The sequence below is a fragment of the Molossus molossus genome, unplaced genomic scaffold (assembly GCF_014108415.1).
Source record: "Molossus molossus isolate mMolMol1 unplaced genomic scaffold, mMolMol1.p scaffold_m16_p_8, whole genome shotgun sequence".
NCBI classification, from domain to species: domain Eukaryota; kingdom Metazoa; phylum Chordata; class Mammalia; order Chiroptera; family Molossidae; genus Molossus; species Molossus molossus.
Window position 1 is genome coordinate 21,841,236 of NW_023425402.1, and position 14,078 is coordinate 21,855,313.

At 37.1% G+C, this 14,078-nt stretch overlaps 1 protein-coding gene across 1 annotated transcript in view; it reads right to left on the reverse strand.

Annotated features, from left to right (window-relative positions):
• The window catches only part of PKHD1 (PKHD1 ciliary IPT domain containing fibrocystin/polyductin), a 471,475-nt gene that overhangs the window by 53,704 nt on the left and 403,693 nt on the right, over positions 1-14,078 (reverse strand). The window contains exon 60 of the mRNA XM_036248838.1: positions 4,348-5,362. Coding sequence (XP_036104731.1) covers positions 4,348-5,362 — 1,015 coding nt within the window. The remainder of the gene's footprint in view (positions 1-4,347; positions 5,363-14,078) is intronic.

Consider the following 14,078-nt stretch of genomic DNA (forward strand, 5'->3'; position numbering starts at 1 on the left):
ACACAGTGAGTTCATAACACTACTCTCTGACCATCTTCATAGGTTCCTGGGATTAAGGCAGACATCGTTGAAAGACCATTTTTGTCTTTGTCTTTGTTTTTCAAATTTAATTTAATTAAATTTTTTTCCATCAACTTTTATCCCCTCTATGCCCTCTACCACCTCCATCCCCGTAATCACCACACTGTTGTCCATGTCCATGAGTTCTCTTTCTTTATTTCATTTTTTTTTTTTTAGAAAATCTGCCAGCCACTAATAGCTTTGACATTTCAATAGCTAAACTTCCATTAAAAATAGATATATTTAATTTTACTATATGACAAAGAATATTATTATTATTTAATGAAGCTGGAGAAAGGGGGAAGAAAAACAGAAAGGGAGGACTTTGAGAGAAAAAAACAAGTTTCTACTGAAAGAAAGGGAAGCAAAATAAAGAAAGAATCTGCTAAAAATTGGAGCTTGGGACTCTAACCGTCTTGACCTCATGGCAGATGCCTTAGGTGAACTTGAGCGTTATCCCTTGGCTAACACAGTCTATAATATTGAGAGTAATTTACCCTTGAGTGACCTGCCAGGATTCCAGAAAAAAACATATTATAGAACTCAAACCTCCATGGGGAGACTCTAGTTTAAAAAGGACAGATTCAACATTGGTTTGTCTCTGTACTCTCTACTCCACTGAAACTATGTAAAAGAATAAAAATGAATAAAAACCTTAGAAATCAACAAGGATACTAAGGAGACAAGAGAAAACTGAACAATTGAGAACAGAGGTCAACAAATTTTGAAAGATGGAAAACAGGTTCATGGAACTGACTTAGCCAAGCAAGGATGCTTAAATCCAGAAGCCTCTAGAAGCTAAAGATCAGAGCCTGGTTTGCAGTGTATTATTTAATTAAAAACTAGATTGCACTCCATTTCTCTCTGCAAAGCAGAAGTTGGTAGATTTTTGAAAGCAGGAAATACTCCCTCTTCAAAGTAGATATTCAATATGGCCTCAATTTGTTGAAACACATACAATCCCTTAAATTAAAGAGAGTAGTCCAGCCAGTGTGGCTCAGTGGTTGAGCAACGACCCAGGCACCAAGAAGTCATTGGTTCAATTCCTGTGCAGAACACATGCCCAGGTTGTGGGTCCGATTCCCAGTGGGGGGCATGCAGGAAGCGGCTAATCGATGTTCTCTCTCATAGATGTTTTTATCTCTCTCTTCCCTCCTTTCCTCTCTCTCTAAAATCAATAAAGAAAAAACAAAACAAAACAAATCAGTAAAGAGAAAAACAAAATTTAAATTAACTAGAATGAATCTCTCAAGAATATCCTTGGTGCTCTCCACTGAAAACCCTGTGTCCCTAGACTACTCTCTGCTGTCTCAAGGTCAATTTGTTAGGTTGTTAATGTCTGATCAAAGTTCAAAGAACAGGACTGGCCTTGGGGCTTGCACAGGGCTTCAGAGTGGTTTACCATACTGTGCAGTTCTTGGGACCCTGGAAAACCTTGTTAATTCTCATTCAATCCTTTAGAATGTGACATTTCTAATTCTGCAAAGATTTATTCAGATATACTTAAGAAGCAGCCTTTCTTTATCTTCAGATTATTTACTTTCTTGCCCTACATCTAGAAAAATTTTCTTAAAATACTAGAGGAATAGAGAGAGATGGAGGATTGAATACACCCCAACAGAAAATCAATGCAATACTATACATGGCTTCTTATAAAATCAGATATATCTGGGTAAAAGTGAAAACACGGTGGCTGCGACAGATGGTGGGCAATAAAGGATATATTTTTTGTGAGGCTATTGCATGTCCTTATGATAGAATGATATCCACACACACATGTGTATGTACCTGAACTTGTGCGCAGTTTACTCTCTTTGCTGGTTTCCTCGGTTATACCTCCATTGCTTCTAGTCTTTGACTTTTCCCTCTTTCCATTTAAAAGCTATATATTCACTAAGACTTTTATTAATACATAATATAAAAATCAGTCATTTTAAAGTGACAACCTATTAGAAAAACTCAGAGTTCTGAAATCTAAATAAAATTTAGCAATGTACTAGCCTTTCACCCTAGTCACACATACATATAAAATACTTATAAGAACTGAGTGGTATGTAAATGAAATTGAGCTAAAGGAAAGAAACCATATTTAAACTTAAGCTAACATTCATTAGCATATTTTTCAGATGCCTGATACTTCTATTATCAGGAATCATATTGTAATAACATCAATAACATGGTGAAGGTTTGGTGGCTAGTCAAAAAATATCCAAGATTGAATAGATTTTGCATAATCGTGTAACAAGGAGTACATTTTAATTTTAAGCCAACAATTCCTCAACTCTTCAAATCAACCAGAATCCAGAAAAGATTGCTTGAGTTTTCTTTTCATATCTTCCATACATATAAATGCACTGTAGGAAAGAGGAACACCTAGCTCCATTGCAACGACATAAAATACAATTCAAAAACACTAGCTAAGCTTCCATTTGAATATGTTGCTCTGTGTACAAAAAGGCAATCAATGTATTCGTTAAGTATGCCTTAAAATGTAAAGATATGCCTGGCTGGTTTGGCTCAGCATTGGAGCATCGGCTTGCGGATCAGAGAGTTCTGGGTTCAGTTCCTGCTAGGGTCACATATCAAAAAAAAAAAAAAAAAGTAAAGATATTACTGTTTGCTTTTGCTTTTTTATTTTACAGTAAATTGCATATTCAGTGGATATGGCTGTACAGAAAAAACTAATGCCTATTAAATATTAATTGTTTATTTGCACTACCACCTTGAGAAAGCAGTAACGAGAATAATCTAAAAGAATATGCACATCAAGGTTTCTACCTCTCTTTCCCTACCTTTCTCTCTAAAAAAATCAATAAAAACATATTTTAAAAAAAGAATATAAATGTTCTAAAATCTCATTGATATTATAACCCAGCATTTAAGTAAGTTTACTTATTTCAGGGACCCAACATCACCTCAAAATGTGCATGGGTTTGAGCTTATATTTCCAGTGGTGGTGATAAGTTTATCGAGAACTATCCATTATTTTTTGCTTATGGTGAGACTTCTACAACCTAGCAGCATAAATTTGTGAAGTGGCTAGTTTTACATGTTTTCTAAGCATTATGACAAGTTCATATTGTCTCTCAATCTAGGGTATCATTTTTTTGTTCTTTTGTATCTGCTAAAATTTGGAGCTTGGGACTTTAACAGTCTTGACCTCATGGCAGATGCCTTAAGTGAACTTGAGCTTCATTCCTTGGCTAACATAGTCTATAATATTGAGAGTAATTTATCCTTGCATTTCCTTAATGTGTGCTTCACAGACTTCATTTACAAGCTCAGGGAACATTCAGGTAAATGTACTTCTAAAATGTGTATTGAACAGAAATCTAGTAAAGGACTTCCAAATACAAGCTTGTAGTGTCAGAATAACATAGCACAATGGATATTGCAGATCCTACACGGGTCTGACCTCAGTGATGCTCCTGCCTCACACAATTCAACAAAGGTGTCCTTTAAGAGTTTCATAATCTACCCTGGCCAGTTTGGTTCAGCAGTTAGAGTATCGGCCTGGGGACTGATGAGTCGCAGGTTCGATTCCGGTCAAGGGCACGTACCTCAGTTGTGGTTTATCCCTGACCCTGGTTGGGGTCATGCAGAAGGCAACCAGTCGATGTGTCCCTCTCACATTTATGTTTTTCTCTCTCTCCCTCTCACTTCTGCCACTTTATCTGAACGAAAATAAAAAAATGTCCTAGGGTGAGGATTAAAAAAAAAAGTTTCATAATCCTAAATTACATAAAGCCCAGTCAGGGTCATTACTTCAGCCTAGTAAACTTCTGGTCATCCCTCCAACATTTTCCATAATATAAATCTGTCCCTAGTCTCTACAGGTAGAAATATTACCATCCCCCTCCCTTGGTATGGAAGTTTTAGCTCACAGCTCTATGGGATTGTGATAGCTTGTACTTTTGTTCATATCTGTTTCACCTCAGTCATCCCAGAATCTAGTCTACTGCTTAAATTTATTACATGTATAAATGAATGATGAAATAAATTGAATATAAGTTGCTTTGGAAAAATCTTTTCCTACATGTTTTTCACTTTAAATTACCAAAATATAATGTCTTTGACCACCTAGAACATAGAACAATCATTAAAAAATATATAGATTTAATAAAGAATTTTAAAATTGTGAATTTAAGTCTATAAATGGGTCCTTAAGTTTTTATTTTTATCTTAAGCAGCAGAAAGGTTACGTGATTCAGTACAAATAGATTGACATTTGCGATATGCACCCAAGAAATCAGTCCTGATTTGAATGTTATTATAATTAGCACTTACCCATAGCCAATGACTCCCTCTGAGTGAGTCACCAGTAAGGCCCCAATGGTCATATTCAGAACAGTCTCTAGTACTCCAGTCTGGTGAGCAGTGATAGCCTGGTGAGCCAAATTCTGTAATTTGTTGCTTGATAAGGATGAAATCAGTCCAGCGCTCCTTACTGTTGACAGACCACCGATTTCAATGACCATCACTTTTGAGATAGCTTCCATGGTGGTTGGTGGTGGGACTCTATATGAGCTCATTTCCATCATGAGATGTCTACGTTGACCAACTCTATACTGACTGGCACAAGGCACGGTTGGGCAATTGCGCTTTCTTTTTGCTCTACGGTCAGCAATTGCCTTTAAAGTTGCTTCATTGCCAGGCATGTCGTAAATATATCTAATTTGGTCTTGGCTAACCTGCAAGAAGTCAGTGAGTCTTTCAAGGAGCATGATTTCCCAGCCTTTTTCTAGGACTGAAAACACCACAGTGAAGGCCAAATGAATGGAAACACCTGAACGTATTTCAATGGGCTCCTCACCTTGCAGAACAACAAAAAAGAGGTTATCCATGATGCTGAAATAGTTGGAACCAACAGACTCATTCAGCAATGAGGAAGTTGATTGAACCAGACTAGGTGGAATGAAACTTCCCCCTAAGAAAACATGGGGACTCTGGAGTTCATGGTAGAATACAGCCAACAGAAGTTTGGAGGTGCTTTTGTTTCCCAGTAGAAAAAAGCGCAAAACTTGAGGAGTCTGATCCACAAAGCAGACCTTGGTGGTTTCCCCGGTGGGTAAAATGGAATAGAAAGTAGATGCAGACACTGAAGTAGAGCAGGAAGGATTGGCATTTACACTACTGAAAGTGTCAACAAAACCACTAGTCACAGATACAACAGGATATAACTTCCTCATTGCCCAAGTGGCATTAGCACTGTCAAGAATTAAGATCACTTGGTCAGTCTGTTTGCAGATATAGCCTTGCATCAGGGATCGGTATGTGCATTTCTGTTCTTCTCTAAATGTACCTATAAAATAGAGGAAAATAAACAGGTGACATATGAACTACAGTCTCTCAAAGATGATTTGCAGTCCAACACTTTCATCATCATCTGTAACCTCATACAACATTTATTGAATGCTTAGGTGTGCTGGATACTGAGTACACAAAGAAATCTTGGGCAAAATATGAATGATACATACATTAAATAAGAGCTACTTAATATAATTTAAACACATATGTTATATATGTAATTTAAAGTTAATAATGGTTATAATTGCTAAGTATAAAAACAGCGAATAAATAAATAATTAAGAAAAAAGGGATAATCACTAAGGTCTCCATAATGAAAACACACACACACACACACACACACACACACTCACACACACTGAGGAGAGAATGGGATAATATTTGAGTCAGTGGGCAAAGAAGTAAATAAAGGGAGCAGAAAGAGAAATGAATGGAGTTGTATTAATAGTGAAAAGCTATATTCTAACCAGATTGTGAAAGAGTTTGAATGTCAGACTATATAGTTTTCTCATACTTTCTTTTTCTCTAAATGAAGAGTAAAAAAATACAAGAAGAGGTGAAAAAGTAATAATGTGGGGAAAGTTGGGAATAATTGAGGGTAATGAAAACATTTAAAGAAACAGCATTTTCATTAATCCCACCGTTCCTAATCCTCCTGTCTGTGAACCTAGAGCAGATTTTGTTCTGAATACACAGAGATCTTTTATCTTCCAACAAATAATTCCTTTGATTTAAAATGGATATTCACAAATTTGTCTTGTATTGTTTTCTAGATATTTCAACTTGTCTTACTATAAGTTCATCAAAGTTGCCTAAGGACTGGAATAAAAAAATAAAAACTCAAATTATTACTAATATAGGATTTACTAAATTTGAGCACGATCTAGTCTCCTACATCCTTCTTCCCATGTGATATGATGAGAAATCTGTGCCAATGTTACTTGTATGTCAATAATTTAATTACCAAAATGTAGCTTTAGGAGTAGGGCACATGGTTTACTTGTACCTCATAATAATAGCAATGACAATAGTCAAAATTTTAAAGGAAGTTGTAAAGAATTTTAAACTGAATGATAATAAAATTTTAGCATATTAAATTTGTGGGATACAGTGAAAACAGTACTTTAAAGGAAATTTATAATATCAAATGCTTGTATTACAAAATAATTGTCTAAGAACAATGCCTTATACCACTACCTTAAAATTTTTAAAAAAGAGCAAAGCAAATCCAAAGTAAGTAATAATAAGGGAAATCATAAATATAACTGCAGAAATCAATGAAACAGAAAAGAAAAAAAAAAAACAGAGAATGTGAACAAGCTAAAATGTGTTTCTTAGAAAATATCATCAAATTGAATAACCCCTCACTAGATTGCTCAAGATAAAAAGAAAGAGAGCACAAATCACCAATTTCAAGAATGAAAGGATTGCTACTACAGAGCCTACAGATAAAGGTTAACAGACTATTACAAACTTTATGCCAACAAATTCAAAAACTTAGATGAATGAGATAGACAAGTTTCTTGAAAACTGATATAAGATAAAACATAAAATTTAAATTGTTCTATGTCTCTTAAAGAAATTCAACTTACCAAATTGAATACTCAATTAATAATTTAAATAGAGATTTAATGATCAAATATAAAGAAATGGTCACTTTTATATAGAGTGTCTTCTCCCTATCTTATAGTATGGAAATGCTGAGGTTAAATCAAGTATTGTCTTCAAAAGCATGGGACCAACATGAAAGGAATTAATTGCATGATCTTAATAGCACAATAGCTATTGTGCTTTGAGACCCTAATGCGCCAATTTCTACTACTGGTAGTATTTTCTTTTCAAATGAGACAGTTACCCTCTTCTAAATTCTGCAGCTCATTCTGCTTTGCATACCTATTTTTTTCAGCCATCTTGATGTCATTGATCAATCATACACATTGCATCTGGTTTTATACATCTCTGACTTGTGCTTCCTCCTCATTCAAAAGATAAAATGTATTTTTTTTTATTAATTTATTTTTGTTACAGATTTTTTTTTCCCCATTGACACCCTCCTCCCCACAGCCCCACCCTGTACCCGGCTCTGTTGTCTGTGTCCATCAGTTATGCATACATGCATATAAGTTCTTGGTTTATCTTTTCCCTCCCCTTTTCTGAGAGTTGTCAGTCGGTACCCTACTTCCACATCTCTGGGTCTACCCTACTCCTCAGACTGTTATGTTCATTATATTCCCCAAATAAGAGAGATCATGTGATATTTATCTTTCTCTGCTTGGCTTGTTTCGCTTAGGATAATACTTTCCAGGTCCCTCCATGTCATCTCAAAGGATAAGAGATCTTTCTTTCTTACAGCTGTATAGTACTCCATTGTATCTATGTACCACTGCTTTTTTTATCCATTCGTCTACTGATGGACATTTGGGCTGTTTCCAGATCTTAGCTATTATAAATAGTGCTACTACAAACATGGGGGTACATATATTCTTTCTGATTAGTGTTTTAGGCTTCTTAGGGTATATTCCTAGGAGTGGGATCACTGGGTCCAATGGCAATTCAATTTTTAATTTTTTGAGGTAACACCATATTGTTTTCCACAGTGGCTGTACCAGTCCACATTCCCACCAGCAGTGTATTAGAGTCCCCATTTCTCCACACCCTCACCAACACTTGTTGTTTGATGATTTGTTGATGGATATAATGTCTTTTAAAGTGAACTCTGCAATTGCTAAATTCTTGGAACTGTCCCTAAATTATTCTCTTAGTTAATGTGATTTTCAATTATTCTCTGCTACTAACGATATGTACTTTAATAAATTACATAAACTTAGTAGACATCAGTTTATTAGTGGGTTATTTCTCAGAGCCAGGGGCTATATATCATATTTAAATTACTACAGGGCTGCCCTGGCCAGTTTGGCTCAGCGGTTAGAGCATCAGCCTGCGGCCCGGAGAGACCCGGGTTCGGTTTCCGCTAAGGGCACGTACTTCGGTTGCAGTTTGTCCCCGGCCCTGGTTGGTCGTGCGGGTGGCAGCCACTCGATGTGTCCCTTCACATCGATGTTTCTCTCTCTCTCTCTCCCTTCCTCTTTCTCCCTCCCACTCTATCTGTACAAAAAATGGAAAAATATCCTCGGGTGAGGATAAAAAAAAATAAATAAATAAAAAATAAATTACTACAGGGCTTAAAACACTACCTCAAACATAATAGATGCCCCTTAATATGTATTAATTGATATTCAATGTCCTTTTCAAAAATTCTATTCTTCCAATAATTTCTTATGTATTTTTGCCAGGTGTCTAACTATAAGATTACTATTCTATAACTCAAATACTTTTTAAACCAACTAATCAGAACAATAATAACAGAGTATACTACAAAAACTTAATATGAGAACTGTCCCCTCGATTGATACTAATACAATAACTCAAGACTACTGTGAGAAATTGAATTATTTCACATGAAGCCATAAGATTGAAATTATTTCCTGGCCAAAGGGCTTAGTTGGTTGGCTGTGTCCTGTTTGTGAACTGAAAGGTCAGCAGTTCAATTCCTGGTCAGGATACATGCCTGGGCTGCAGGCTCTTGTTCCCTTATGGGGGCAGGCAGGAGGCCGCCAACTGATGTTGTGCTCTCACATCAGTGTTTCTCTCTCTCTTTCTCCCTCTCCTTTCCTGTCTAGTAGAATTCATACCTGTAGTAATTTAAATATGATATATAGCCCCTGGCTCTGAGAAATAACCCACTAATAAACTGATGTCTACTAAGTTTATGTAATTTATTAAAGTACATATCGTTAGTAGCGGAGAATAATTGAAAATCACATTAACTAAGAGAATAATTTAGGGACAGTTCCAAGGATTTAGCAAGCTCCAGTGATAGGGTTCTTTCATTTATTTAGTAAGTTTTATATATTCCTCATGGAAGCTAGTCTACTAAGAAGACTGGTCTCTCAAACCATCTCTTAGGATCCAAAGTTCCTAGTCTTGTATTTAGCTGTGACTTGGGTGGAGCAGAGTATGACTGGCTACCCATATTGGAGGCAGGATCTCAAGAGGGATAGTAGAAGAAAGGAAGAGAGAAGGGTTTGAATCAGGCAGGGTTAGAGAAGTTTTGAGTGTGAGAGGGCACAATGTCTGCTGAATGTGCTTCAGAGCACAGGTACATCCTGGAGCGTTGACTCAGGTCCAGTGCTCATGAGCCAGCCCAGAAAGAGGGTGTTAGAGTATAAAAAGTCACTGTCAAATATTTATAGCCTATTGGAATTTGTATGAGTCAGCTTATAAACCTTAGAAACTGAGGCAAGGAATTCAATGAACATTTATTGGGATTCCTTGTGTGTGCTTAACCTGCTACCAGTGAGAAGATTTTGTTACTAACTATATCCCATCTCTTTTTGATAAGGAGGGAGTTGCCTTTCTGTTATTATTAAGAACTGTGATGTTATTAAGGATTAGATGCCAGGCACATATGGCTACTCAAATATGTGTCAATTATATGCTTATTTAAACTTAGCCAGTTACCTTCCTGATTTCAGAGTAACTAGTGCAATGCCAATTAGATGTACTATTTTATTCCTAATTTATTCCTTTTTTATGTTCTGAGACACTGTATGAACATTTTACTATAAAAGGAACACATACATGCGCTCCGACTTCTGAGACATGTGGTTGGAGACTTACCACTAAGAGCTTCATGAAGTCAATACTTAGTATCTCCTAATTTAAGTAAAAAGAGTTTCATGGAATGTTGGTTATTTTATAACATTCTCTCCATGCCTTCCTCCCCATAACCCCACAAAATAGAGGATGTACCCATTTGATTCAATGTAAGTACAAAGAATATTTACATTATTTCTTTGGTTCAGCTCTTCTTGACAAAATATAAAATAAACTGGATAATTTCTCTCCAAAATCATATTGTTTACAACTTTTGCTATCCTGTAAAATAAAAATCTGTTATAAATAACATAATTATGTTTGAATACTATCAAGGCTTGTGAAAGAGACAATGATTTTCTAGCCACATGTGTCTTGGAGGTCAGAGCTGAAGTTTCTTTGACAGCTATGTGAGAATGATGATTGGGATGGGACTGCCCCAATCTCTTTGTGAAGGAGATAAAGCTGTGTACAAGTAGCATTTATCCACTGGGGTAAAATGATTTATATAGTGAATACCTCATTATAGTTCAGTAGAAAATCCTTTTTTTTTCCCCAAAGAATGATAATAATAATAATAACTTCACTAAACAGCTACATAGTCAACTCTGGTAGTACAGGCTTACTTCCAGTAGAAAGTTCTTAGTTTTTTATTTTTATCTTTATTGTTGAAAGTATTGCAGAATTTTGACAATAAGGATTCTGTACAAAGAATATGCTCTACATGAGCTGAAAAGTAGGTTATTTGAAAATAACAGTAATCAATAAAAGTAATTGAAGTAAATCAGTCTGGCATTCAAGATGGGTTTGTGAAAAGCTGCTAATGCACAACTACGATAATTCAAAGCTTCGTAAAGTGCACCAGAGGAAATGTCAGATTGTCACGTTTAGACACAAGCTGAAGTTCTGCAGATAGGGCAGAATCCATGAAAAAGGAGAGATTGATGCTGGAGGAAACAAATGAATGACAGAGTAAACTCCTTGATCAGCTAAGGGAGAAAAGGGTCCAGAGCCCTTTAAAACCAGGGTGGATTTGATAGGTCAAAAGACTCCACCTCTCACTGAGCAGGAAGGAGGACAGAAAGTGTTCTTGCAGGTGATGGCAGGTTGGAAATTAAAGGCCCTCTTAGCTGCTGGGACATGTGAGGCAAAGCAAGGTCATCAACTGAAAGTCAGGTGTGAAAGTTTACATTGGGGGTTGAGATGGAGGGAGAGAAGAGGGGTGGATTGTTAGTAGACTGAGAAAATAGTGAAATTGTCATTGTGCAAGTAGGATGAACCCAGTTGTTCTGGATTTTAGTGCTTATACAATGTTGGGAAACCTTTCTATAAAAGTAGTTACAAAATTATGAAATCAAAATTAGGAATCAGAGTAAGTAAATATTAGACAAAATGAGAAAAAAATCACAACAATTAAATTTAAACCTCATAAAATCATAAACATAAAATGTAGAGAAAACTAATATTACCCATTAATTACCCAACACACTTCTGTATTACTCTTTCCCTCTATTTTTGTTGCGTACTTTTGTGGACATTCTTTATACTACAACAATGCTGTAATATTCCTCTATAGATCACTAGAAAGAGTTTGGTCTTTTCATCCTCCTGGATGATTGACGTCGCTTCTCTGTTATGGTAGATTAGAAGAGTTCCTCTCAGCTTCACAACCCATAACTGGTAATATATAAATGTTTAGAATCATTGACAAATATGGAAAATCTCCTAGAAAGTTTTTTTTTTTTTTTTTTTTATCCTCACCCGAGGATATTTTTCCATTTTTCGCACAGATAGAGTGGAAGGAAGAGAGAGGAAGGGAGAGAGAGAAACATCGACGTGAAGGGACACATCGAGCGGCTGCCACCCGCACGACCAACCAGGGCCGGGGACAAACTGCAACCGAAGTATGTGCCCTTAGCGGGAACCGAACCCAGGTCTCTCCGGACCGCAGGCCAACGCTTTAGCCGCTGAGCCAAACTGGCCAGGGCTAGAAAGTTTTTCTCATGTATGAGCTATAATATTTAAATTAACATGCACAGAGTAACTATCATGCCCGTCACTTAAAACATACGTCTCCTCCACCTCTCATTTTTTTCTCCTGCCATGGGATACACTCAGATCACAGTGCAACCTAGAGCCTTGTTCCTCAGTGTCACAGCATGGTAAATTGACATCAGTGACTGGTATAATATCAAATGAATATCCAACTCAACTTCCCCTCAGCTAGATCCCAAAAGTACGTGTGGCTACCCACTGTCATCCAACCTCATGATGGAGAATTTAGAGTGGAAAGAGAGCATTATTATTATTTTACAAATATAATTTTTAAATTTTTTATTAAAAAAATTTTCAGTGTTGCCCTAGCCGGTTTGGCTCAGCGGTTAGAGCGTCCACCTGCGGTCCGGAGAGACCCGGGTTCGGTTCCCACTAGGGGCATGTACCTCGGTTGCAGTTTGTCCCCGGCCCTGGTTGGTTGTGCGGGTGGCAGCCACTCGATGTGTTCCTTTCACATCGATGTTTCCCTCTCTCTCTCTTCCTCTCTCTCCCTCCCACTCTGTCTGTACAAAAAATGGAAAAATGTCCTCGGATGAGGATTAAAAAAAAAAAAAAAATTTTCAGTGTTGACATTATCAAAGTAGTCCCCTTACCCATCCCACCCTTTGCCCATCACCACCCTGCCCCGTCTTCCCCTTCCTTGGCTTTTACCAAATTATTATCCATGTCCATGGGGTATATTCTTTGATAAAGAAGGTGAAGAAAATAGCTAAGAAAAAAGAGTATTATTTTAAATTTTAGTTAAAAACAGCTCAATTTAGAAAATTTTACAAAAACATAGGGCTATGCAGACATATTGTTAGGATTCCTTTGGAGTCTTGGAAGTGGTCCACGTAAGAGAGGAACCTGAAACCTACCCGTGATCAGCTTTATGTGACTTCCCTGAAACCTAAGTCCACGTGTTGTGGAGAGTCACTGCACTCTGCCTTGGATATGCCTAGTAAGATGGCATATCCATGAATAAACAGGGTGGCTGGAGTCTCTAAAGCATGGGTTTCTGCCTGTGATTGGTAAGAAGGGACAGAGTCACAGGTATTAAAGGTATTTGCAAATAACTAGTAATTATGAATCATAGCACACTTCAGTGGCATAAGGAAGGGAATAATATGAGGGGTGCTTATGCATGTCAAATAAAGGCATGTGGCAGTGGATTTAATGTCACAAGAAAAGGGCTCTTGAGCAAGTGAACTGGAAAGACATGAGTCACAGTCTCAGAGCAGGACACTTGAGTTCATGATTCTGAAGTTTGATGGTGATGACAATGTCAGTGCTGTGACTGTGTCAATGAGTAGCAAGTTAGCAAGAAAAAAAAGCATACTTAAAAAAAATAACAATACCAACTAACATTTAGGTCTTTCTCTGTCAGGTATTTTCCTATAAAAGCTATGAAGATGAGTTGAAAAGTAAGAGTCTAAACATGCAAACAAAGCATAAATAGATCATACATAAAAATAAAACTGACCCACAATCTGCAGTGAGCAGACCAAGAAGCAGCCCATTGATCAGCAGCAACCAGTCTAGGGTGACCAAACAATCACCCTGGAAATAATTAGCATCAAATAGCCAATATTTAATTAATAATTGCCAGCTTCACTAATTTTTCCCTTCCTCCCTCCCTCCCTCCCTCCCTCCCTCCCTCCCTCCCTCCCTCCCTCCCTCCCTCCCTCCCTCCCTCCCTTCCTTCCTTCCTTCCTTCCTTCCTTCCTTCCTTCCTTCCTTCCTTCCTTCCTTCCTTCCCCTTCTTCTAACTTCCTTGATATCTTTTACTTACAACTTGTTAATGACACTACTTATCCTTAGTTCATAGATAGAAAAATTGACTCACCCTGGCTGATGGTTCAGTTGGAGCTTCATCCCACACACCAAAATGTTGTGGGTTTGATCTCTGGTTGGGATGCATACAGAAGGCAACCGATGGATGTTTCTCTTTCACATCACTCTCTCTCTTGCTCTAGCTCTTGCTCTCTTTCTCTCCCGTCCTCTTTCTCTAAAATCAATAA